At 44.9% G+C, this 24,703-nt stretch overlaps 1 protein-coding gene across 1 annotated transcript in view; it reads left to right on the top strand.

The window, feature by feature from the left end:
- Positions 1 to 24,703, top strand: part of CACNA2D2 (calcium voltage-gated channel auxiliary subunit alpha2delta 2) — a 226,173-nt gene that overhangs the window by 17,892 nt on the left and 183,578 nt on the right. Inside the window, exon 2 of the mRNA XM_050904656.1 lies at positions 5,390 to 5,471. Coding sequence (XP_050760613.1) covers positions 5,390 to 5,471 — 82 coding nt within the window. The remainder of the gene's footprint in view (positions 1 to 5,389; positions 5,472 to 24,703) is intronic.

Raw genomic sequence — 24,703 nt, 5'->3', positions numbered from 1 at the left:
TATAGTTTTAATATTCATTTGTCCCTTTCTTCCCTCCTATAATAATGTCAGAGGTGCTTTCTTATTATAGGGGAGACCAGATGGTAAAGGTGAATAATATCTTGACAAATATTAAGAAAAGACTAGTCCAACAGGCGAATTTTTCCCACCCCTCCTTTATATAAACGCCTGTGCACATACTTTAAATTAAAAAGGAGTCATAAAATGACAGTGTGGGAGGCTTCATAATGTCTGGAAGCATGGTCAGTAAGTTATTTGGTTATTTTGAAGGAAACAGGTGCTCTCTCAAAGTTGTATCTTCAGGGGGGAAAAAAAAAAAGGCAACTTGTTTTTCCTTGATGGGTAAATATTGGCTCATGTGGGGTTTTACAGCTTAGGTATGTAAGAAATTAAGAAAACTCGGAGGGGGCATGAGCGTGCACATACATGCACGCGTGCGCACTGACACACGCGCTGTTATGGTTAAAGGATTAAGCATCTTGAAGGAATAAGCCAATTATAAGAAGTTCCTGCACAGCAAAAATTAGACAACACAGTAATTAATAACCTTATTAAATAGCAATATTTGGGCACTGAACCAAAGCGTATGAATCAGAGTGAAGCATTCTTGGCTGAACACACTGCGTGAAGTGTAGACACTTGTACAGAACACTCTCTGTGTAGAACCCAATAAGCTTTGGGGCAGTATATCTACTTAGCAAGTAGTTTTTCCTCTTGTCCTTTCATGTTTGTGTGAATCTTTGTCTTATTTTTTCGGCCAGGAAGGCAGCAAGAGAAAAGGACTGAGTCTCCTATTTTTTTTTTTTAACATCCTCTCTTGCTCACAGCCGAACAAGCACTCTCCTAAGGCTGCTTTAAAAAAAAAAAAAAAAGTGTCCTCAAGCAGAAAACTGATTTTCTTTCCTCTTGCTTCTCCTTTCCCTGTGCCTTTGAGAGAGGCCGCTTGCAATGAGGCTTATATTCATTAGTAGTTTGTGTAACTGCCTTACCCAACCCTAGGTTAGCCATGAAGAGGTGTGACTGCAGCCCGTGAAGGGTCTGTCCCACGCACCCTGAGCCACCAAGGGGCAGAGTGACCCTGGGCTGAGCTGCGGTGGTACGTCCTCGTGGTGCTGGCCACAGGCTGTCAGTGCGTGGCTTGTCTGAGAACGTCTTCAGCTTCTCTACAGAAGACCAGGACTCCAAGCTGCCATCTGTTGTGTGCGCAAGTGTGGGAGGATGTGGGCCAAGGACAGCCTGTCTCCTGTCTTTCCAGGCAATTCTCATTTTCTTCCGAAGCCACACAGCTGGAGCAGTGGCGTAGCCTCACAAAGCAGCGTGGACGTGCACAGAAGTCTCTGCAACTGCTTGGGTCACCTAAAGCATGAAATGTGCCCTAACCCTAAGTAAGGGTTGCTGTGACCAGTGGCAAGGCACAGGCACCCGCTGAGCAGGAGTGGGACAGGCAGGACGCTTTGCTTCCTGGCCCTGACTGCAGCAGCAGTGATTTCCCTCCTGATGTGCTGCTTGTCACAGTAAATATTTTCGAAGCTCTGCTGCTTTTTTTAAGCCTACTTTATCTCATCTTTAAGAAAAATCAAATATGCAAATTATTAAATCAATTAGCGTTTTTGTAGTTTTCTTTGGAGAGGCAGTGATAAATGGTGTTGTGTTTTCAAAAATCACTTATGTCCCTTGTTAAATGTTGCACAGGAGGCTGTAAAATACATAGGGGAAGGAAACAAAACCATTTTTTCCATGCAAGAGATTTTTAATGTATATCCTGAATGTGTGTGATCATGCTTGTGCATATGACAGTTGTAGAGTTGTTAGGTTGGAAGAGTCCTATGGAGACTCCCCAGCAAAGGCAGAGCCAGCTGACATGATGGGGATCACTGGGATGTGCTGTGCCTGTCCCTGCTGAAGAGGGGACAGGGGATGGCGGAGCTGCCAGGCTCCTTGCATGCGATTCCTGTAGGCACAGAGCTACCGGGTGCAATCACAAATACTTGACCTCAAAGGTTTTCTCCTCGCACACGTTAATTCACTACAGAGGACACTGAAGTGGTACTTGCTTTAAGGGGGAGACTGTGCACGTGGCTCATAAAGGGAGCCTGGTGGCTTTCTGTGAGCAGCACTACATCCGTGCGAGTGGCTTCCCAGTCGGTGTGTCAGCTGTTTTCTTTATGCTTTATTTGTAAATGCCATTTCACGAGAGCAGTAGGGCACTCCAGGCTGCATGTTTTGAGGAGTTATTGCTCCTCAAGCCCTGTAACGCCACCTGAGGCGTGCAGTAATGGGCCAGGAATGCAATGACTGTCATGTCTTATTGCTTACAGCTTCCATAGGAGACACGCTTCAAAGAGAAATCTCCATGTTCATAATGGGCTATCAGTTTCTTTACCCTCTTCATCCTTGCTGCGGTCGTCTTACATAAAATTTTTAAGTGCAGTGGCTGTGGGAGAGAAACAAGAGGCAGAAGGTCAACTGAGACAGAATAATAATGGGTTTTATGGTTTGTTTTTGTTTGTTTTTTTTTTTTTTTAATTTAAATGGTAGCTTTCAACCCAGCATACGGCAAGTGAGGTGAAACCTCCAAATTCTGGGATGTGGCCCACTCTGAAGACTTCTGGTCATGGACATTACCAGGGCTAGAGGGACATAGTAATAGGTCAGATACACACAAGGGCTTTTGCCAGTGCTGTGGGGTGGGTAAGGGATGTGCTAGTTGGAAAAAAGAATTTTTACTACCACTGGCAAAAGCTCTTGTATAGCCATACTCCACCAAAAAAAGAAGCTGCTTCTGCTGTTACGTCTTTTAATCTAGAAACCTGGTGTCAGCTATGCAGAAATTTCCTCCTGCCTTTTTTGATAGTGTAATATGCTTTTTTTTTTTAATAGTGGTATCTAAAGCTTGTACTAAAAGGGATAGCTGGATTTTGTGCGAAACTGCTGGTCTGTAACGTTGAGAGCCAGGTATCATAAGGCTGCACAATTAAAGGGAATTGCAGTCTTTCTCATGAATGAAAAATCCAATGGCTTTTCCCTAAAATAGTAGTACTTCTTGGGGCGGAGTCAGGGGGTGGAATAAGTTTAAAATTTTTTTTTTAAACAAATCTGCTGACTAAATTTAAATTAATTTTAAATCCCAGCCCAACTGAGTGCTCAGTGTCTCTTTTGCATATACCAACAGAGTAAAACTGATGCCTCTGTCTTCCTCTATAACTAATCCTCTCTGAAGGCTTGGCCATACGTGACACTTATGCGGATATGAGCAGTTGTTAATATTGATGGATACAGGTCAAGATGGATGGTAATTTTCCCTTGCTGTGGTGGTGTAGGTGTTCCTGGAGGGAGCTGGCACAGGCAGGTGTTACTGAAATTGAGGATCTTGCACAGAGCTGGAAGTTAAGGAAAGGTGTCAGCTCCATAAGTCCTCAGTGAGATTTTTTGGACCTGTGGCTGAGTATGAGCACATAACTGACTTTTTCAGTTCACTGGACAAACTGGGGGGGGAGTAGTAAAAAAATTCAATTTTGGTGTTTCAAGGCATTTTTTAAAATGAATGACTTATGTAAAAATAAATAATTTTTGGTGAAAATACTTCAGAAGATTTATGGGTAACTTTGGACTACCTGAATATACCTTTGATAGCAAATAAAATGTTTGACTGAAAAAGGAAAAGAAAAAAACAAACCCAACCTGAAACCCGCCTCAGCTCTGTCTGTGACCCGTTATCTTTACACTGGCAGTCCCACTGAAGGCTTTGCTTTCCCTCCTTTGGCAGAAAGGTGGGTTTGCAGATGTCTTCACCCATCTCCCTCCCTGGATGTCCCCTCCTCCTCAGCCAGGCTCCCAGGGGAGAAGAGACAGCGTTGCCTCTGCAGGAATGTGGGAAATAGCATAAGTTACACTGGAAAACTGGGAAGATATGGCATGTGCAATTCAATCTTGTTTTCATCCACGGCCTTGTATGTTATTAACTGGCATGAATTTTGCCTGTGTGAGTAACATGCGTCTGTCTGCCAGTCCCTCCCTCTGTCTCCGTTCGTCCCCTCACAAGCGATGCTTCAGCTCTGTTCCGCCGGTTGTCTTGGGCGTCTTTCTGCTTTGATATTTCTGTCCAGCTTTTGGACCATGCTGTATAATTCGAGAGTCCTCTGTGGCCTTGCTTCTTAGTTGGGTTTCTTTGCTCCTTGATCTCCAGGAGAGCCTCTTCCATGGCTTTGCGGGTGATGGGGGAGTGTGTGTGGGCTGCCTGGGGAACGTCTCTTTGCATGAAGGATGAAATCACTTGGTGAACCTAACTGAAGTGCAAAACCCCTGAGCTGGTCTGCTCCCTCCCACCATCGCTTTGCTGTGCTGCTGGCCTTACCTTCTACTCCTTGTGCTCCTTCCCTCCTTTCTCCAGTGTAGTGTTGTGAGATGAAAGTTGCTGTGGAAAAAGCACCGAAGGCAGTACCAAGTGGTGCAGGGGCAATTGAGCATTGCTTTTCCAGGTCGGACAGGAGATTTGACATTTGTGTGGCCAGCGGCTGGAGTGAGGAAATCTCATTGAAAGAAGGAGAGTTATCAAGTTCTGTGGATTTAGAAGAGGGTTTTTTTGTTGTTGTTTTTAACTTGATGTTACTGCTCTAAGCAGAAATCTGTGTGGTTGAATATATCGGAGGGTGTTGTGCCTGTTTGGAAGGACTGGCAGCGAGCTCCCTTGCTGTACAGGGGTCAGGACGAAGGAGATGCCATGTGGCAGCTCCTGGCCCTTTCTGCTGCCCCAGGAGGCAGCTCTGCCCACGGTGGACCTGGCAGAATCGGTGCCTGGCTCAGGCTGGGCTTAGCTGAAGGTGTAAAGCAGCTGAGCCCTTGGGCACTCGATGTCCTGTGCTTGGCTCCTGGCTCTGCCCAGGTCTCTTCTGTTGTGCTGCAGCAATAATCCATTGCCGCAGTAGGACAGACACCTCTGGTCCTGCCATGGCTCTGTGTTTGCTTTCTGCCACAGAGCCCTGCTGAAGCAGTAGGCTGTTTCTGTACACCACAGCACTTCGACCTTGTTAATCACTCTGGGCTTAAGTAATTATCTACTGCAACTGTTTATATAAGGAGAAAAAAAAAAAAAAACCACGCCTTGCAATTTTTGTTGTACCTTCCCCCCCCCTTTTCTCTCTGTGGCGCCTTGTGCATAAATTTTGAAGTCTTGAAGTTTATAACCTGCCCCAGCCATAATTCTCAAAGCCGCATGTTCTTGGTATTCTGCCTGCACCTGGTGCTGCAGAAAGAGAGCAGGTAACTTAGCTGAGGGCACTGATTTCCTTCCTCTCCCTTCAGTCGCCTTGCTTATCTACTAAGTGTCAGGGCTCTGACTCTTTCTCTCTTTCTTTCTCTCCCTTTCTCTCTGTCTCTCCATCTCTTGCAGTATGCAGTACTGGGCCAGGAGGCTGGAGCAGGAGATTGATGGAGTGATGAGGATATTTGGTGGAGTCCAGCAGCTCAGAGGGGTAAGCTGTCTGTCTTTTACCTGTGCTGCCTTCCTTGTGGCAATGAATGTTCTCATCTGCAGAAATCACCTGTGTGAATACTTGCAATAAGTCACCCTCTTGGCTCACTCCATGTGCAGGGTCATGGCTGGCTGTGTTTCTGGTTGCTGGTCAATTTGGTGCATTTATCGAGTGTGTGGGACTGAGTGTTTTGTATTTGTCTCTGGGGCTGCATGTCACTACTACCTGAGCATGTACCTGTGTTTTTTTCTTTTCCTATATGACACACTAAATGCATCTTAAATCCAACTAACCTTTCCTCCAGGGACTGAAGGTAGTTTAATTTGTGTTTGAATTCTAAACTTCTGTTGACAAAGCAGGAAATGTTCAAAGGATAACTTGACTAGCCATTGGAAGCTCTGTGGTTTTCAATATACATTGCAGGTAAAACTGTAGTTCTTGTTTGGCATCTGTTTCCAAGTGCCACAAAACAAAACCCTGTTACTGATGCTGGCACCTGCCTCCTGCTCCCTGACTTAGCACCAGGGCCTGGGGACGGCAGGCTGCAGAAGCCAGACCTCCTTTTCCTGGCAGCAGTGCTCTGGGTTGGGTTAGGGCAGTTACGGAATGGCTTTGTCATGGTTCATTAGGTTTGTGGATCAAAGGGTCTTTAAGACCCTCCCTGTTCCCCCTTCCCAATGCTGCTGTGCTGACTAGCTGTTTTGAAATTGAATAATTTGACATTAGGGTTATGGTGTTAATCTAAAGAAAATAGGCTTCTCTAGCATGATAAATATGTTGCCCCAGAAAAAAGCATGGGATGTATTTGTGTTTTCTCGTGGCAGTGGCATGTTCTTTTCAGATGCCAATGATTTACGGGCCTCTTACTGTCTCTTACACTAGTAGCTATACTGGCTTCAAGAGAACTGTTCATATTTTATACTGTTGGTTGTAACCCATTGTCTAAACACAGAAGTTGCACTATTTTCTTTTAAATGCATTTTAAAATGAGTTTAACTGAAGGCTTGCAAAACTCTTCATAGTTCATCCATTCATTTGCGTTCATATTTCAGCTCTAGAATGGTGTGTCTGGGCTTTGCTTGCATTCATTTCAACTGAACTTCAACTGGATTGATATAAACTTCATGTGCAGCATGAAAAGTGTATACACCACTTTGGTTTTAACAAATATTTTTGATTGTATCCGTGCATTTGTGCAATGCAGTTTTGCATGTTGGCAGAGTCTTAGAATCAGAGCTGGGGATGCAAGTTTTCCAGGCAATACATAGGCGCAACAGCCAGCATACTCTTTAGCAGAGCACATTTAAAAAAAAAAAAAAAAAAAAAAAAAAGACTGCTACTACATTTTGTATGTCCTCTCTTACAATTTATTCTTATTAGCTTTGATTTTGCTTCTTTGCATGTTAAATAGGTACATCATGTAATTTTTTTAATGCCATAATTAAATAGAAATTACACCTCCAATTTGCTAACACTTGACTCCTATTGGCCAGTCAGTCAATTACAGGTAAGAGAGCTTCCCACTTTTTCTGTTTAATTCTTCTGATAGAACATAGTGCATCACTTTAATGGATTAATACCAGATAAACTGACTACAGAGGGATTGAAGGGGTTTTTTGAAATCTGTTTTGGAACCTTCTTGTGAAGGGAGCGAGCTGTGCATGGTTATTGTATCTGGTGAATGCATGAACGACCTGAAGCCAAGAAATGAGCTACTGAAAATTCCAACATGCAGCCGTTAAAACACCAAAAAGGACTAGTAGAGGCTGTCTGTGGATCTCCAGGAAGGAGCTTGGGATGTAGAATTCAGGTTTGATTCATAAATGCAGTATCAAATGAATGACACTTAAAGACCACATCACTTGCTAGTGCAAACTAGCATAGCTTCGCTGATGTGAAATAGCACAGTGTGCCTCATCCTGAAGAACTCAGAGCTGTACTTGCAGAGAGTCCTTTTACCCACCAGTTGCACACAGGTTCATCTGGGTTGCAGTATGGGAGCTGTTTAATGTCATAAAGTGGTACTGTGACCCACTCTGAGACATGGATTAAAAAAAAAAAAAAAAATCCATATTCTGCTGCAACCACACTTAAAATTTTGAGGGTGGCAACTAATTCTTGAGGCTGGGACTCGGTCTGTGCTTCACTTCTTGTAAAGGGCACTACCTGGGCATGACTTGGACTTTGTAGCTCACCTTGCTCCATCGTTGTGCTGGCTTGCAACCAGGATGCAGGTGTTGGAGTCCAGTACCAACTCGCAGAGCTGCGGTGCGCCCTGACACAGAGCGAGCAGTGGGAGCTGAAACATCCGGCTAGCTGGAAGCGAATCCCATCCACTGGGATTTCTCAGGAAGGTTTATTATTAAGCAAGAATAGGTCCATGTGGAGCAGGAAGGCTAAAGAAAAATGGGGCAAGTAGAGAGTGTTTTTTGCCAAAACTTGCTGATGTTCTTTGGGGTTGCCATGTTAGCCTGGGACATTGAAAGTGTCTGCAGAGGGCCCTTCTGGTACGTGGTGCGTAGGGAGTGATACTAGAAGTAGGGGAAAAAGTGCTCCAGTGTCACCGAAAACAGAACTGGTCCTTCTGAACTTGGTGGGGTCTGCCGTGCAGGTGGTGGGTCCCACTGCCAGCTCTCATGGGTCTATGAAGCCTGTAAGCACTGGGGGTGGTGCCAGGCCAGAAATGGATCTTCCCTTTCCAGTTCAGGCCTAACTATCAAAGTGCCAGACCAGTAAATAATAATAAAAATACCCTCCTCTGAGGTTTGTCAGGTTTACTTAGGAATGTTTTTTTTCCTGGGTTGCTGTGAAAGGATGTAGACCTGTTCTTTGGTTATTGACTGAAATCATATAACTGTTGTGGCATATGAGGCATGAAATTTATTGTCAGAAATATGGTGTCCAGGAACATAACAGTGCTGAATATTTTATCTTGCTGGAGTGCTGTCCACCCAAGAATGATTTTTATTTTAACTCTTCAGTCGTTTCCTGGAGTTGAGGTACTAAATGTCGAATGACCCTGCTTCCCTCCTGTCCTGCAGAGTGGACAGGCAGTCATCTCCTCTGCTTCCCCTGGGAAGATTATCCAAGCTTACACCATTCAGATGCTTCTTTGCACAAGTGGACAGTTTTTCTGTAGCAATTAGAGGAGGGTGAGAAGCTCTGAGATGCAAAGGGGTGTCGCGCCAGGGGCTCTCCTGTCAGCTGTGAGGTACCACCTCACTTCTCTCCTGAAGTCCAGACCTTGGAAACACTGAAGTGCAAATGTCCCCGTCGGTCAGACTGGCTGTGGTGGGGCTACCCGTATATCTGAGCAGTGTGGCCTTGGGGCTGTAGGGAGGACCGTGGCCTTGCTGAGTTGATTCTCTGCCCAGTGAAATCAGCATTCAGCCCTCGGGGTGCTTGTGGTGCAGCATTGTGTTGGCTGGCCAGTTGCTCCTGGCATGCCTCAAAACAAACCCCAGCACTCAGAGATTAGGGCATGTTGCTTTGCCTCTCTGTCCTCGCCTCCCTCGCAGCTCACCAGAGATAATTGAGAGCACAAATCATTGCTAATTTAACTCTGACTGGCACAATGATATGTTGAGCCCTAAAATGCTAGTTGAAATTCTTTTTTTATTCTAGAATGAGGAATATTACACTAAAAATGCAGCTCCCTGACTTGTATTCTTTTTCTGTTAGTGACTTTCTTTGTGGCTACGGTGGACTCTTCATCACTTTGCAGGACAAGAAAATATTTGGTTTTGACATTTCCTGCTACACTGCACTAAATTTCTGTTTCTTCCAGTGTTTTGGCACAAGTAAAACTTGTTGACTTTAGTCAAAAGTGGACAGATTTGTTGTGTTGCCAGCCTAGATGGTTTCTTCATGTTGCAAAACCTGCTCCAGGGTAGACTCTGTGGTTGAGAGAGATTTCCCATGCTGGTGCAGCCCTGTCCTAACCTGCTGGTGTCCTGCTGTTGCCGGCACTCGTGGCGGGACCGATGGCAGCAGAGCCATGTGTGCTGCTGGGTTTTGTGCCTCGCTGAGCCGCTCCCCTGGATGTTGTGTTACACCTTCCTTGCTGGATAAGCTGAGGTTGCAAGTCTCCTCTGGCTTGCTACCTAAACTGTGTTTGATCCTATGTCTCCTGAGGTGAGCAGCTAGCGTCCTCCTCCTCTAGTACCTTTTATCTGTGGCTGCCTGTTAATCGGCTTGTTTCTTTGCTAACAATTTCTGAGGAAGCCAAAGCCTTCTGAATGAGATGGGGAAAAACGAAGCGGTGTAAGTGCTGAGCCCCCTTTTCTGCGTTGTCTTCCTTTCTGCTCTTCTCTCTGGCTGTCTTTGCTAAGGACTGCTTCAGTAGCAGGGACGAGCACTCACCTGGAGGCATTGTGCAGTGGCGATGCAGCCTTTCCCTGCTCGGCAGACAGGCTTTAGCAGGGGCAGGGTGAGTGGCAGAGCTGGGCCCATGCTGCGCCTGCTCTCCTCTTGGTGGTTTGGATGAACGGAGCTTCAAGTCTGGAAAGCTATTTTTGCACCCTCCTGCCCTTTGCTCTGGGCGATTGAGGGAATTCAAGAGATAATGTCTGGATCTGCCTCACTGGCATATGACTGGAAGATATGGATACTGCTGGCCTTGGCGGTGAGGAAACACCCAGTCCATAAAGGTCCAGATGGCCCCAAGCCTGAGCCCAGGGTGGGGGTGGTGGGCAGCTTGCTGGCAGAGCTGGGCAGGCAGCGAGCCGCTGCCTGAGCTGTGCTTGGTCCTCAGCACGTGTGACTGCACGGAAAGGAGGATGAGCCCAGGGAGGGGCTGCCCTTTGGGATGCAGCCTCCTACCCACAAGGGGTTTGCTGAATGTGGCAGAGCAGAAGTGGCTGGACTTGGTCCTTGCAATCAACATCTTATTTTACTTCAGTGGATTCTTCATTTCTCTGTCTTTTATTCTTACTTGTTGTCTTGTGCTGTTTTCTCAGCTTTGTTTTGCCTGGCAGAAGTGCTGCTGTTCATTCATCTGGTCTTTTGTGAAAGGGAAGGACAAATCCTGCTGGCCAGGTCTTGGGGCAGAGTGACCAGGATCTGTGCAGGCGTCCCCACCTTTGTCTGCCTCACAACATCACCTGCAGCCTGCCTGTCCCTTCTGCTCAGCGCTGCTTCTCTGATACATCACGTCTTGTTTTCAAAGCATGGCCATCCTGGAGTTGAGGCAGCCACAGGTGAGGCACTGTGGTTGAGCCATGCACAAAAAAGAACTTGGATTAAAAAAAAAAGTATACTAGCAGAGTTTTGGCTTGGATCTGAAGACCTGAAGTGGCATCCACCTTGTATATTACTGCAGTCACTAGCACCCCTCCTGTGATGGGGTCTCTGCAGAACTGAGTATTTCACGTGGCTGTGTGAATGCATCCCTTACAAGACTGCTGGTACAGAGCTAGAGAGTCTCTTTAACGCCAGTACTAGGAGGTAAGACATGCTCTTATCAAAGGACCTGCCAAGGTTTTCTGTTCAACTCTTTTGATCTTGGGTAACTACTGGCACAATAGTAACATAGCCTACATCTTCCAAGTAGCTGTGGTATTACATGATGTTTAATTTGCTCTTTTGTTTTCTCTGGGTATAGAAACACTCATCTGGTGGTTCAGTAGGGCTGGAGAATTTGGAAAGTGTTTATGGGATTTTAAATGAATGATGCTAGAGAATCGGAGCCCCCCTGCACAGTGCTCTGCATGCAGTGTCTGAGGAGCACGTCTGCTTCAAAAGGGCTCTGTCAGATGGACTGGGCGTTTACAGAAGAACAGTGATGTGGTCCTTAGACATGGCAGAGTTGGCAATAAGATGCTCATCTTGTGATATTCATTCCAGTACCACAATCCACAGTTTGGACTTCAAAACACTGTAGCAGAGTGCGTCTGGCCTTTTTCTTCTGAGGAGTCAGCCCCAGCCTCTGGAGTGGCAGACGCGTGATGCCCAGTGACTGCACTGCGCTCGACAGAGTTGAGAGAAGGAGTTTGAGCCCAAAGCTTGGGCAACACACACAGCCAGCTGCTTATGCTACAGCAGCACTGAATGCCTGCCTTCTTCCAAATTTTGCAAGGGAGAAAGGACCTGAGTTTTCCAACAGCCAGTGCCCATCTGGGGGGCTGACCAAGAGTATGGACTCTGTACCCCAGTGAGGTGATGCCTAGCTCCATGCTCTTGGTTCCCAAGCTCATGCATTATCTGTCTGATCCTTGCTGTTCCTTTCTCCCTTTTCCCTCCCCCTCTCCTACCAGCGTGCACACAGCCTGCTTCCGCACACCATCGCTGTGCCCTCCCCTGCTCCTCATGTTTGATAAGAGGAAGTGTGCGATGCCAGATAAACACATTCCTGTTCCAAACTGCTTGGGTTTATTTTAATCTGCCTGGGCCGTTCAGCAGCCTCAGCACTCTGTTCAGCACTGAGTGCAAAGCCAACAATGTATTATCAAGGAGGAGCGTTTAAATGTCCTTAGCCTCACAGCAGCTTGGTTGGAGAAGGGAGATCTTCTGCCACCCTTTGCTTGGGCCAGTGTCTGCCATTGTTCACCCCCTTACACCCATCGTCTTACTTCTCACTCTTTCTCTCTACTAGAACCATATTGCATCCATACTGGGAGATGTCAGGGAAACATATGCTCCAGCTTTTAGTACATTTGCATAATTAGGGTAATGTGTATGAATAATTTATAGCTGTATGTGGCTGCTCAGTGTGTGACGTTAGCACCCCTCGCTAAATCCTTTCCAGTGGGTGGTGCAGATCCTGCACCAGAGCCATTGTGCTGATGCAGTGTACAGCCTGTTGGCAGATGCAGGAGCCCTGCTTTGAGAGATCAGGGTGTGCATATATATATGTATGTGGTTTTGTGTGTGTGTGTGTGTATATATATATATATAGATATATTTAGTGGAGAAAGATGGGCTTTTACAGTTGTAGGGGAAGAGCAGGCTAGAAGTCTCAGAGGCTAAAATGCCTTAGACTCTTAGACTCAAAGCTTGCTCCATTTATGCAGAAGCTGTGAATGAAAATGTTCTGCAACATTTGAAAGCTGAGGCAGGGACTTTTCCAGCAGGACTCAGGTGTGACTAGTTTGTTAGTTTGTGTGCCAGGTTTATGGGGTTTTTTTTAAATTACTTTTTCAGATCATAAAACTTAGCGGCTTGTGGGGGGGAGGGATAAACTTGCCTGCAGTGTGTCACAGAGCCTGATATCAATCAGCTGGTCGATAAATAATAGCAAAGGATTGCATGGGCACTGTCTATTTACCAGCTCTTTAGTGTGTGAGTTCTCGTGCTGGAAAGGCCAGAGTCCCAGGTAAGTTTTCTGAAGGAGTGATCCGAGTGGTTGAATTCTGGTATTTATGTTCCAGTTAATTTTAGCTTGAACTATATTTGGTCCTTTCCAAATGTTTGAGAGCCTTGGCTGGAAAGCACTGTGTAAACTGGAATGAAGTGCAGGCATGCACACTTACTAGCTCATTAATATTATCCACTGGGAAACTGAGGCAGGTGGTTAAGCTGAGCAAGTCTGCATAACAAACGTGTGGTGCAGCCTGGTCTGTTCTCCATCATGTGTACAGCCAGCAGGTCCTTAGAGGAGTATGTGTTTAGAAGAGTAACAGGCATAGTAATAGTCCTTAAAGCCCTTGCTTTGAACCTTTTCACTTCACAGAATTACTTTGTAAAGATAATGCACTTGCAGCTAGTTGGTGAGTTAGCAAAATCAGAGGGGATTGCCATTGAGTTTTATGGAGTCATTTCTGATTTATATTGCTGTCAGTGACAAGTTAAATGAGCCCAGTATTCAACAGACTGATGTTCAGGTGCATGCATCTCCTGAGTGTGCTGCTCTGCACTTCGTGTCCAAAAACGTAGCTGATGTACCAAGCCAGTCAACACCCATGTTTGTAAGATCCTCATGAATATTCAGTGAAACTCTTACAATTGATGGTGTTGCCATTACACAGCCATATGAATCCATGGGAACAATGAGACCTTGGTTGATGTTTCAGGAAACCTCCCTCAGCCAGGCTGTCCTGCCCCTGACTGAAGGAGCCTCTGTGATCCCCACGTCCGTTCCAGCTTAAATCGTTACATTCAGGCTGCATTTAAAAACAAAGCAAGACAAAATCCAAACCAACCCTGCCAGAATGCAGGATGAATAATTAGGTGGAGATCATTAAAGTTTGCCTCCTTAAAAACATACATAGATTATTCTTTAATGGAAAGTTAATTGTTTTATTATTCTCTCCAGATGGTTCTTTTCCTTTACATTCACAGGGGAATTGATATAGCCTGGGATTCAGTCTCCTGTGAGCAGAGCGGATAACCAAAAATGTAACTCTATCACTGATCAAGATACAAAACAATGAAAATATGTATACATATTCCATCATAGTTTCAGATTTTAAATATTATAGGCTGTAAGTGCCCCCTCAGCTTGAAATGCTGCAGGCTGTGGAGTTTGCGTTTCTCTTCCTGGTAGGTTTGTCAAGCAGACACTTGGTATTGGACACTGCTGAATCCTGGTTTTCTTGCGGCTGATCAATCACTTCCAAATACTGGACTGTGGAGGAGCCTGCAACTGCCAGCGCTGAAATACACAGTTGTACTAAAAGGTTTAAAGAAGGAAACTGTGATGAGATACTCGGGGTTATTGTATGGAGGAAGCAATAAGGTGTGTCACATCTCCTTTGTTCTGTATGTAGAAATGCAGGAGGACTTGGGAAGGTGGGGAGAACACGGTGGAGGGGACTTCTCAAGGGCACAGTTGTGGTTTTTGTGTTCTAGTGCGGCTTCAACCTGGTAAATTGCAGCTGCGAGCTTGCATGTTAAGTGAGCATATTTATCGTTTCTCATTACAACAGATCACCTTTGACATCTGATGTGAATAACTTGAATGGGCCCCTTATTTCAAACACCCAGCCATGCTGACCTATTGGCCTGCAATGATTCTACTGGTTTTATAGGTACTTATTTCCTTTTAATTATTTAGAGTTAAAATATTATTGTAAGGGAGGGAGAGTGAGTGGAGTCCGATATTAGATCAGCCTTGCCTTCCTCATTGAAGTCCAGATGATCTGCTTATATTGGAGAGCTTTGCTCAAAGACTGAGGACCTGTGCTGTGGTTAAAGCTGTAGTTTGCTGTTGCTTTATTGAAAGAGATGGCTCTGCTTTTGGGAGGAACTGCCTCTCGGGAGACTCCAGATCTTGGTAACCTTCAGGGATCTGTAGCTTTCCGACACTTGTATCCTTTGCAGCTTACTTTGACGATGCTGCAAACAATGACCTTGTAAAACTCCACGCTCTTTCGTGTCTTAGGGATAAGCCAGGCTCTCTCATAGTTTGAGAGGTCATAGCCAGAGCAGATGGAATGAAGGGAGAAAGGAAAATGAACAGGGTAAGGAGGAAATGTAGCAGGAAGGTGATGCTAATGGTTATGGATTCTCATCTCCCTTCTGTTGCTCTCGGGCTGATCAATGCCTACTGACATATGTGGAGCATCTCCTCTTTGTTTTGATATATTTTGGAGGATTTCTCTGTTTCATTTTTGGGGATTTATATTGGTGTCTGGTCCTTGTGATTCAGTTATTCACTGGGCTTCAGAATTTATTGACTTTTTTCCCTTTTCTAACTGACCTTTCACACCTGTAAGCATCCAAGACAGATTTAGTATGTGTTTGTTCAGCACCTACCATAACCAATAGTGTCATGCTTTTTGGACACTGACCATAGTATAAATATTAAATAGTAAGTAAGAGCACTGAGAAAAACCCTGTTTGAATGAAACATGAGATTTGCCTGTGCGAAGAGATGCTGTGAATGAGAGGCATGGCTATTTCTATCAGGGCAGTTCCCTAAATGCCTGGGTGATGTGTCTTGGACTGGTGGCAGGATCTAGATGTTTGTATGTGTCAGAGGAACCACTCTAGGGATTGTTTAAGCAGTAGCATTAGTTATCATCTGTTGGATGCCCAAGCGAAGCCTTTGCTTCTAGCTGGGAGGCCGGGAGCAGATTTTCAGTTCCCTGCTGTGACTGTAAGGCCAGGTAAATAGAGAAGGAGGAGACAGCAGGAGGTTTATGTGACTTGAGGAGCAAAGAAGATTGTAATGGTAAATGTTGCATTACTTTTAAAAACAAGTAGGTCATTGAAGATACCATGGTTGGTGAACAGAAAAAGAAAGAAAGGTGGATTTATTCCTTGTTCTTCTAAAGACTTGTTACACTGCAAAGCTCACTTCACTGCTCAGCATGCTGTCATTTTTAATTTTGGAAGTTCTTTATTTCTGTTTTTGTCAATGGGCCAGCAAGGATGACACTGGACCTGAGAGTAGGGACCTGGGATCTTCAAAGGAGCCTTGATTCCCAGTTCCCATGGGCATTGTGAATAGGCTGGGCCTTACAGTAGTGCTTGCTGGGACCATCAGCTTTCGTTTCCGTTTCCTGCTCTAGCTGGGATTTGCCTGTGACCCCACGGTACTCAAGACAAATTGTTTAAAATTCAAACTGTCTTTTGTCTTCTGCCCCTTTTGCAGAGTGCTAGCATGCAAGAAAAACATCCGTCTCCATCCCTGCCTTTGGTAGAGGGGAAAGGATGGCTCCTTAACATCCAATGATAATTATTTGATGTGAGGTATATACATAGAGTATTTGTAGCATCAATACTGTATATGTCTGATTCTGAGTATAAATGATAGCTCCAATGTATTCTTAAACTCTCAGTGTCTTGGTGTTCATTGAGAAAGAAATCATAGCGTGATAATACCGTGGTTACATCTAGTGCATTTCATGGCTGATTATTAAAATTACTTGCAAACAAGTTTGCTCTCACATCTCAATACAAAAGAGAAGGAAAACATTACAGTCTGTCCACTGTAAGTAGGTAAATTGAGGCTCGGGCAAGGGAAATCCTTACTCTGCACAGTGAGTCTGATGGAGGGCTGGGGAGGGAACCTGTGAATCCCAACTCCAGGGCTTATCTTCCAAACGTCTTCCTTAGTAACAACTGTTCAGTTTGTTACTTCTGGCTCATTATTGCATCTGTTACCGCTGAGCAATGGATCCTAGGAAATACAAGTGAGAGAGACAAACTTTCAGCTTTGAATTCTCCCTTAGGAAACTTATTTCTGGCATGTTTCACAAGTGGCAGCTTCTTGTTTATATTCATAGGGTTTATAACACATGGCATTTTCTCTTTGGCTCTGCCCTCAGCTCCCTCCCGTCACCAGGTGATATGCCTTCATTCTTGCCTTGCTTCTGCTGTTGGTGCGAGTTTCGAGGGCTGTGCTCCTGATGCAGAGCCTGAGCAGCAGTTGATTGCTAGCTTTCCCTCCTCCTTAGATGTGTGCTAGCTCTCGAACGACATTTTGAGGTGCCTGAAGCATTCTGTGGAAGAAAATTAATTGGTTTTGACAAACCACAGCAGTCCCTTGGGTGCCTGGGAGTGCAACATTTATTGAAACCAGGCAGGAAATCAAAACGCTCTGGTGTTCATTCACCTCCAGTGCAGCTGTATAAAAAAAAATAAAAATTAAAAAATCCTTAACCTTCCTCTGAATTTTTCACTCTGACATTTGGATCGTCCACTAACTTTCTAATAAAACCTCCTTTTTCTTTTAAAAGAGCATTTAGTGGTCATGAAAGATGCCAGAATGACAGCCCAGGGAGTAGATGGTCTCTGTTTACCCACAGAGCAAATGCAGCATCAGGGCAAACGTACTTGCCATTGTACTTCCACCTTGACCTGCAGCATCCCAAAGGAGGGTAGGGAATTGCAGTTTTTCAGCACTTCTAGACTTGGCCTTTCTGCTTACACAACTCAGTAAGGAATCAGGCTTCTCCTGCTATTGCAAAACAGTATTAAGGAAGGATTTTTCATCACAGCTGTAGATATAACAACTTCAATGCAAACCTCAAACTGAAAGCACTCTGCTAGCAGAAACCATCTCCTAGCCCCACTCTTCCAGGAGTCTGGCCTGTCTTCCTAACATATTGGTTACAGTCTGACTCATTTCTAAAACATATGCTGATATCCAGTGCAAGTTACAACCATTCTTGTTGGCAAAAGAAGATACCTATGGGTGTGAAAGGTGTGCTACGGTGCCTAGCCCCAGCTGTGACTGTGCTGACAGCGGTGTGGATGCCCTTCAGTTGGCCTCTGGCTTGAGGTCGCTGGTCTGCTCTGTGCAGACTTGCTGATGGGAATCATTAAGTTACCGTCAAGTTTGAATTAGTGTTGGTTCACCTTTAAAAAATAACCAGCAGTGTTCTTCATATGACTCTGAAGGCAAGTCTGGGAAATGAGGGTATCAGTTTTTAAACAAATGCTAGTTACTGCCCAGGTGTAGTCACAAAATAGTTTTTAGTTTTACATGGGGCGTCCACCTGTCAGCCTGTAAAGTGGCATGTGATTTCTGGGCCATGCCCTGCTTGATAGGGCTGTGGAATCTTTTTACAGGTCTTTTGCTGTCTGTGGGCATCCCCAGGAATGGTGTTAGTAGGGGGAAACCCTATGCTTTTAGCCTGCAGGATTAAGGTTGTCACGGGTCCTAGCCTCATGGACTGGAAAGAGTACTGGAGCCACTGGAAAGGATTCGGGAAAGGATTCAAGGGCAAATGATGTAATGGAGTTATTCACCCCCTCCAGGGGCCTTATTGCAACAGATTTTTTGGGAGTTTAGCACGTTTTTTTTCCCGTTGTCCGTCACCACAAGATTTATATGGGTATGGTAGGGGTGAGCACTCTGAATTCAGTAAATGAGTATCTGGGGGAAGCTGTGTGTTAGGCAGAAGGTCCTAAGGTCCTTGTGTGTGTTCTTGGTAGCTGCAAGTGCCAGAGGTGGGACACCAGGCTAAGAAACCAGCCTTGCCCCAAGACTGTCGGTGTGGTTAGAAACCCTGCGGGTGGATTGAAGCTCCTGCTAATTGCTGGGGTGACAGATGGGGAAGCGATGAGGACAGAGGAAGCATTTGCTTCTAAAGTCTTGCTGTGAATTGGCTCTTTACAGTTATTGCTTGCAGAGCCGGAGCAGGGGTGTGTGGTGTCTGTAAAAGGGACAGATGGGGAGACCAGCCTTAGTAGGTCCTTGAGACAGAGCAGGTAATGTGACTGCGGCAGCGAGTGGAGGAGTGTGAATGGCTGCTCGCTCTGCGTCATGGTGAGGCGGTGAGAGCTCCTTAAGCAATTAATTAGCAGAGCTGAGAAGCTGAGCTCAGTGCTAAAGGTGATCTGCAGTTGTACCAACAGATAGGCACACAGGCTTTATTTTTCTGGCTTGGGACCTAGCTGGGGGCTTGTCTTGGTGGTTGTTCATGAATAGCTTGTAGAAGCGTTGCAGTATCTTGTAGAATAGCTTGTAGAAGCATTGCCTTAGAAGTCCAGTAATGCGGAAGGCCAAAGAGGGGGTCATCAGCGATCCTAAATGCAGCTTTGGCAGGTCTGGGTACTGTAGGAGAAACACTTGCATACGTGGTCCATGGCAGAGTGGTGCTTCCATGCTGTAGGACTGCGCCATCCCACCTATCTGATGTGAGGTCATGTGGAGGGAGATAAATGGGCACCAGCACTCAGGAGGAGAGTCAGAGTGTGGGTGTTCATACGGACAGGGGTGGTCGAAGGTTTGCACTAGAAGCGACTGTGACCTGAGTGCTGGCAGAGTTGATGCACGGAGTGGCAGCACTGCTCTCTGGAATCACTGTGTGGGTTTCTTCTTTACCTTTTTCCGCTTCTAATGATTCTGCTTTCTGGCATAACAATTATCTACTTTGGATATCAATGTCTATAGGAAACTGGCTCTAGCTAAAATTGTAAATTAACTGCTTTGAAGCGTATGTCCCAGATGTCAGTAGTGATAGATACTGTTGAGTGGTTTCTAGCTAGAAAAGACTTTGAGCGTTGTCATTTTTCATGGGAAAACTTCCCATATGCTTCTCCAAGAGGCTTTTCCAGGCAATTAATGTGCTGTATGCAGAGGTAACGTGAATTCAGAGAGCTTTTTTGCATTTCTTCTTCTATGACATATCATATGTACAATGGAAATGGTCATCACTGGTTTGGCCCTTGGTCTCGGTTACTTCTACAGGAGCAGGGTTTGCCACCCTAGTTATCACCCATAACCAACAGGACTCCTGCAGTGTTTGTTGTATGAACAGTTGTATGAGCATGACACACCATGAAGTTAGGATGTGGGAGGATCTGTGGCAGAGGGAGTCCCATCCTAAGGACAAGGGAGCCCACTGAATGGCAAGGCTAGCAGGGCACCAAGGCCCTTCAGCTCCTCAGCTGGTAGGACGTCTGGTAACAGAGAGACAATGCTCTGGACAAGGTTTAAGTGTCACGGGAGTGAAGATCCTTTGATGCAACTGAATGGCACCTTCTTTTCCTCTCATTTAACAGACTAATAAAGTTCTTCTCACAAGGAGCATCTGACTGCCTAGGGGAGACCAAAGTGTGCTGCTGCTCACATCTAGGGCAGCAGGACAAAGAAGTCTGGGGGGAAAACTCAGCAAAACTCATAATTCTGGATGCATGCAGGGTCTCTCGTGGCCCTTGGCAAAGGAAGGCTACAGCATGGATTGTGAGTTAGGGGCCTTTCAGAGTCCCCCACAGAGAACATCTCCTGGTAGCACTGGTAGCTTCAGTCAGTTTGGGAATGGAGGTGTGGGCTGTCCAGGTCCCTGCGTGGCTCTGTGCACCGTGCCATCTGCCTTTGTGCCTCCCTGGAGTTGAGCCCTCTGTTTGAGATTTTCCTTGCTTGACTCCTCTGTGCCAGCAGTCCTGAGGTTCCTGCACTTTGCATTACAGCCGTGTGTCAAGAAATCCCAGCTCCTGGGGTCAAGTGCTGAGCGTTTGCTTCTCTATCAGATATTTACTTAGGAGGATTTCATTATACTGAATCTACTAGCTTTGAATAAATTCACATGCGGTAAATTTATTCTTGTTCTTTTTGATGGGACTTCTATGCTAGAGAAAACTTTGAAGAAGAACATTTATACCAAAAGCAATTACTTTCCCGGTAATTTTGTATGTATTTTACTGCAGATACTGTATTTCTATTTGACTATGAGCTTTCTCCCAAGTGCCACTGCTGTGCTGGAAGTGGCGGAAGTTAGGTGCTTGAATTTGTGGTGCCCCAACATTTTCACAGTTAACACTGAATGTATTTGTCTATGCACTTATTTGAACAAGCTCCACCTGTCTGAATAAAGCTACAGGTTGATCTTATCAGAGTCCACTTGCGGTTGCTTCATGTGAAGTGTGTGCGGGTTTGGTTTTGTTTTCTTGGGTTGGTTGGTTTTTTTGGCAAAAACAGTGTGTCAGCTTCTGGTTGTTGGATTTCTTCAGCCAGGTGGCAGAAATGGTCTTATGTGACACTGCAGAGGGCATCTCCAAAGCCTTGTCACTCCGTTCCTGAGTATCCAGGAACCGTACTCTGCAATATGGATAAGCTGAAGTATTGGCAAAAGCAGCTTACTATATGATTTGGAATAATAAACAAACCTGTAAAAAAAATTCATCTGCAAATAACTTTCAAATGTGTGGTAGGGGCAAAGCTGAATTCTTCACTTCAGCAGCTGGTTTGCTCTGGCAATATATGCTGTAATGCCATACGCACAGGAACTCTTTCTGGTGCCTCAGTTGCAGCCCTCTGTGCACAGGATCTCCTGCAGTCACTTGACCAAGTCCAAAACAAAGCAGGAGAAAAAGCTCAAGTAAGAATTTAGGCAGTTTGGTCTGATAATCCATCAAGTCCTCTCTCCACTGGTTTATTTTACATGCTGTGCTTCAGTGGAAGGAAAACCAGCAGGTAAGTCATTCAGCACCTCTGTGTTGAACAGAATAAAAATACTTGGTGGGCCCTGTGATAAAAAAGCAATGCTTTGGGGCTGGAGATTTGATTTACCAAAATTGCTGGTTTTATAGATATTGATGGTGGTAATAGCTGTCCATCCTCCATTTAAATGTGCTGCTAGCATTTCCAGAGTGCAAGCATGTGCATGAATCCTTTTGAAAATGGACAAGGGAAAATTGGGAGGATGTGCACGAAAGAGAAGCATGTTCATATTAAAATCCAGAAGGGTTGGTTTTTTCCTCCAACATGAGTTTCTCATTAACAAGATTTTTTTTCATTTAGAAGTGGCTCATTGACTGGTCTAAAAAAGGAAAACCAAAACAAAACAAAAACCTTAAAGAAGTGTAGGTCCCTGTTAAATTGCAAATTCTATATTCCATGCTGGATTATTTTTTTATGGGAACCAATGATAGTTATAGTGCACATGTCTACATATTTCATCAGAAAGCAAAAATTGTTTTTCAAGGGAAATTATTATACAGAAAAAAATTCAATTAATTATAAAGTATTGCTGTTACAGTGTATAATACTTGTGCTCAAGCCCAAATCTGAAATGAACAAAAAACTTGTCATCTGAACAGTCGTCAACATACCAGTATAAACTTTGTGGCTAGCTTTAACCCTTGTAATAGACTGAAGAGAAAAGTCATATAGTGACTTTCCTATTATTGCTGTAATGAGGTAGACAGAAACATTTATCTGAGCATTTCTATGGCGTGAGAATGTCGTAGAGCTTTCTGGGCTGTTCGTTATCCGAGTAAGCCACTTGCATCTGGAGGAATCACACATCCTGCTTGATTTTTGACCTTTTTTTCCTCGCATGCCATTTGGTTTAGGATTTAATGACAAATAGAAAATTTATTTCTGGATCAGTAGGTCTGTGAAGTTTCAGTTAGTCCAGATAGGGCACAAACTTGAGCTGATTCACTGGCAAAAGGAAGGAAAGACTTTTGTGATTCAGGTAGAAAGTAGTTGGTCAGGACACCTGTGGTTGGGTCCTGTCTTGAGCCTATTCTGTGAGCCTGGGTAGGTCCTTGATCTCTGTGCATCATCCCGGTGTAGAAATATATTGATGGACTTCCCTCCCACAGTGAGGATTTCCAAATTGACATTCGATGAATGTTAGTAACACCCACCACAGAAAAATCTAGGGACAAACTGGACACTGTTGGTTATTTTTAAGAGGAAACCAAAAGGAAAATAAGCACACTGTGAGTGTTATGTAATTCATGTCTTGAAGTTGACACTTAGTAGGTAGAAATTAGCCTGAACTGAAGGTAAAGAAGAACTTTGGGCACAACAGGGCTTTGCACTACTTTGCTAGTATTTACTTTGCTAGTGTTCATAAAAAGTACATTTTGGCAGATTTCTGGTTTCAGCTTCTTCGTGTGCTGTTACAACCCTCTTCATAGAGATCCAGCAAACCTTGGAAAAATCACACATGTGAACTCACTTAAATTCCCCCCCCCCCCAGCTTCTAAATGGGGGTTTAAGGGTCAAGCTGCTTCTGGTTGTTGTGGTCTGCCGCAGCTTTAGTTGCTTTCTCATGAAAGACTGAGCAGAAGTGAAATCGGTGCTGTAATAAAAGGTGTCCCTATTTCATAAGGACCTTAAGAGCAGCTCTTGAGGACAAACGTTAGCCTAAGAAGGTCTCCAGGGCTTGGCTTTGACGGAGGTAATCTTTCTTGTAATACCATTCCTAATGTGGATCTCTGTTAGCTATATGTAATAATTGCTTCCTCTGTATTTGTTCTGGTACATCTCTAGGGCAGCTTGTATGTGCTGTAGAATATTTACCATCTTTCTTTCTTTTCATCTGTTTTGCTGTGGTCTTATACTATGTATCTGTTGCAGATCTGTTCTCTTCTAAATGTGTAGTGTTCCTCCTAGTTTCTCCCTTACCGCTTATAGCAGGTTTTTGTTTGTCTTCTCTCTCAGATGTCCTTCTTTGAGTGTTGCACCTGTGAGCTGAGGGTACTTCAAATTGCAGTTGCAGTTCCCGCTCATGGTATTTGCGGTGTTGGGATCAGAAGGGAGAGGAGCGGTACAGCAGTGGTTGCCTCAGTATCCTCTGATTCTCACTGGTGGCTCCTGTTCAGATACGTCCGTTGTCCAACACATACTTAGGAATTCAACTACGGTAGCTACAGTCTCAAGCTTGTTGCATTTGGTCCTGGCGTATTTCCCCAGCGAATCCTTCCTGTTTGCTATTCATTTCTCCTGTCCTGACACTAACTGTTATCAAGTGGCATCTTGATGCTTTGAGATGTCTGGAGGTGTTTTAGGAATCTTGTTACTCTGACTTCTCTTTCTTTGCATCTCTTTTGCTATATAGATGATATCATAATAGAGTAACACCTCATGGAGGAGACTGTTGGATTTTGTTTTGACTCTTACCACTTGATTGCATTTGTCATTGCTTTTTCCTGCTCATTTTTTCCATGCTTTGGATTTACCTAGAGATGTTTTGGTCAAATATTGAGGCGCCCTAAACCGTGGCAGAACAAGTCTTCTCTAAGAATAATATTAGAACTCTTGTTCAAATCTTCCCCTACCTCTGACACCCCAAAACCCGTCTTCACCCCTATGCCACCCCACCCATTATACATGCAACTCCAATGTTTCTGGTGGCAGATAATTTCTTTTATTTGTCATCTAGAGCTCTCCTGCCTGTCTGGCCATTTGTCTAGAAAATCTAGATAGCTTTTAGACTGGTCAGAGGAATTCTATGGCACTGAGTTAACTGAGAGGTGGGGGACTCTCTTCATCTCTGACCTTTTGTTTGCTCCAGCTCAACAGAAGGGTGTAGCATTCAGGATGGGTCTGTCATGTTCATGGTGTACAGGGGAATCATTCTTGCATCTGTTCTGCCACCTCTTCTGAAGAGCAGCTCACAGCTGTAATTTCTGCAGCCAGAGGGACTCGGCAAGGGGTGGATCAACAGGATTGTCCAAACCGTCCCAGGGAGGGCCCTGGACATCGCTGGGTGTCAGCCAGAGCCGGACCTCTGCTGCTTTCCTGGGAGACCTGGGGCTGCATCACCCATCTGTCGTCCCCTAGGCAGGGAAGAGATCCAGCTGACCAAACTCAATTACATTGTCAATGAGGATAAACAGGGATCATAATCCAATTGTTATGGCAATTGCAATGCAGCAAACTCGAGGCACCTCTCCAAGGCTTCTATATTTATACCTCACTCATTTAAAGCAAAAGGAGGCAGACCAGCTTTTCCCAGGCTTTCCTCGTGTCCTGAACAAAGCACACTGCCAGCTCAGACAAACCTGTGATGGTTGATAGATGTCAGTAGGACCATCTCTCTTACTGTGTCTTACTGGTACGCTCTGCGTCTAGCACCAGGGACCGAAGGCTGGTGGTGACTTAT

The sequence above is a fragment of the Gymnogyps californianus genome, chromosome 13, assembly GCF_018139145.2.
Source record: "Gymnogyps californianus isolate 813 chromosome 13, ASM1813914v2, whole genome shotgun sequence".
Taxonomy (NCBI): Eukaryota; Metazoa; Chordata; class Aves; order Accipitriformes; family Cathartidae; genus Gymnogyps; species Gymnogyps californianus.
Note: the sequence above shows the minus strand (reverse complement) of the source record. Positions and strands in the feature narration are given on the sequence as shown.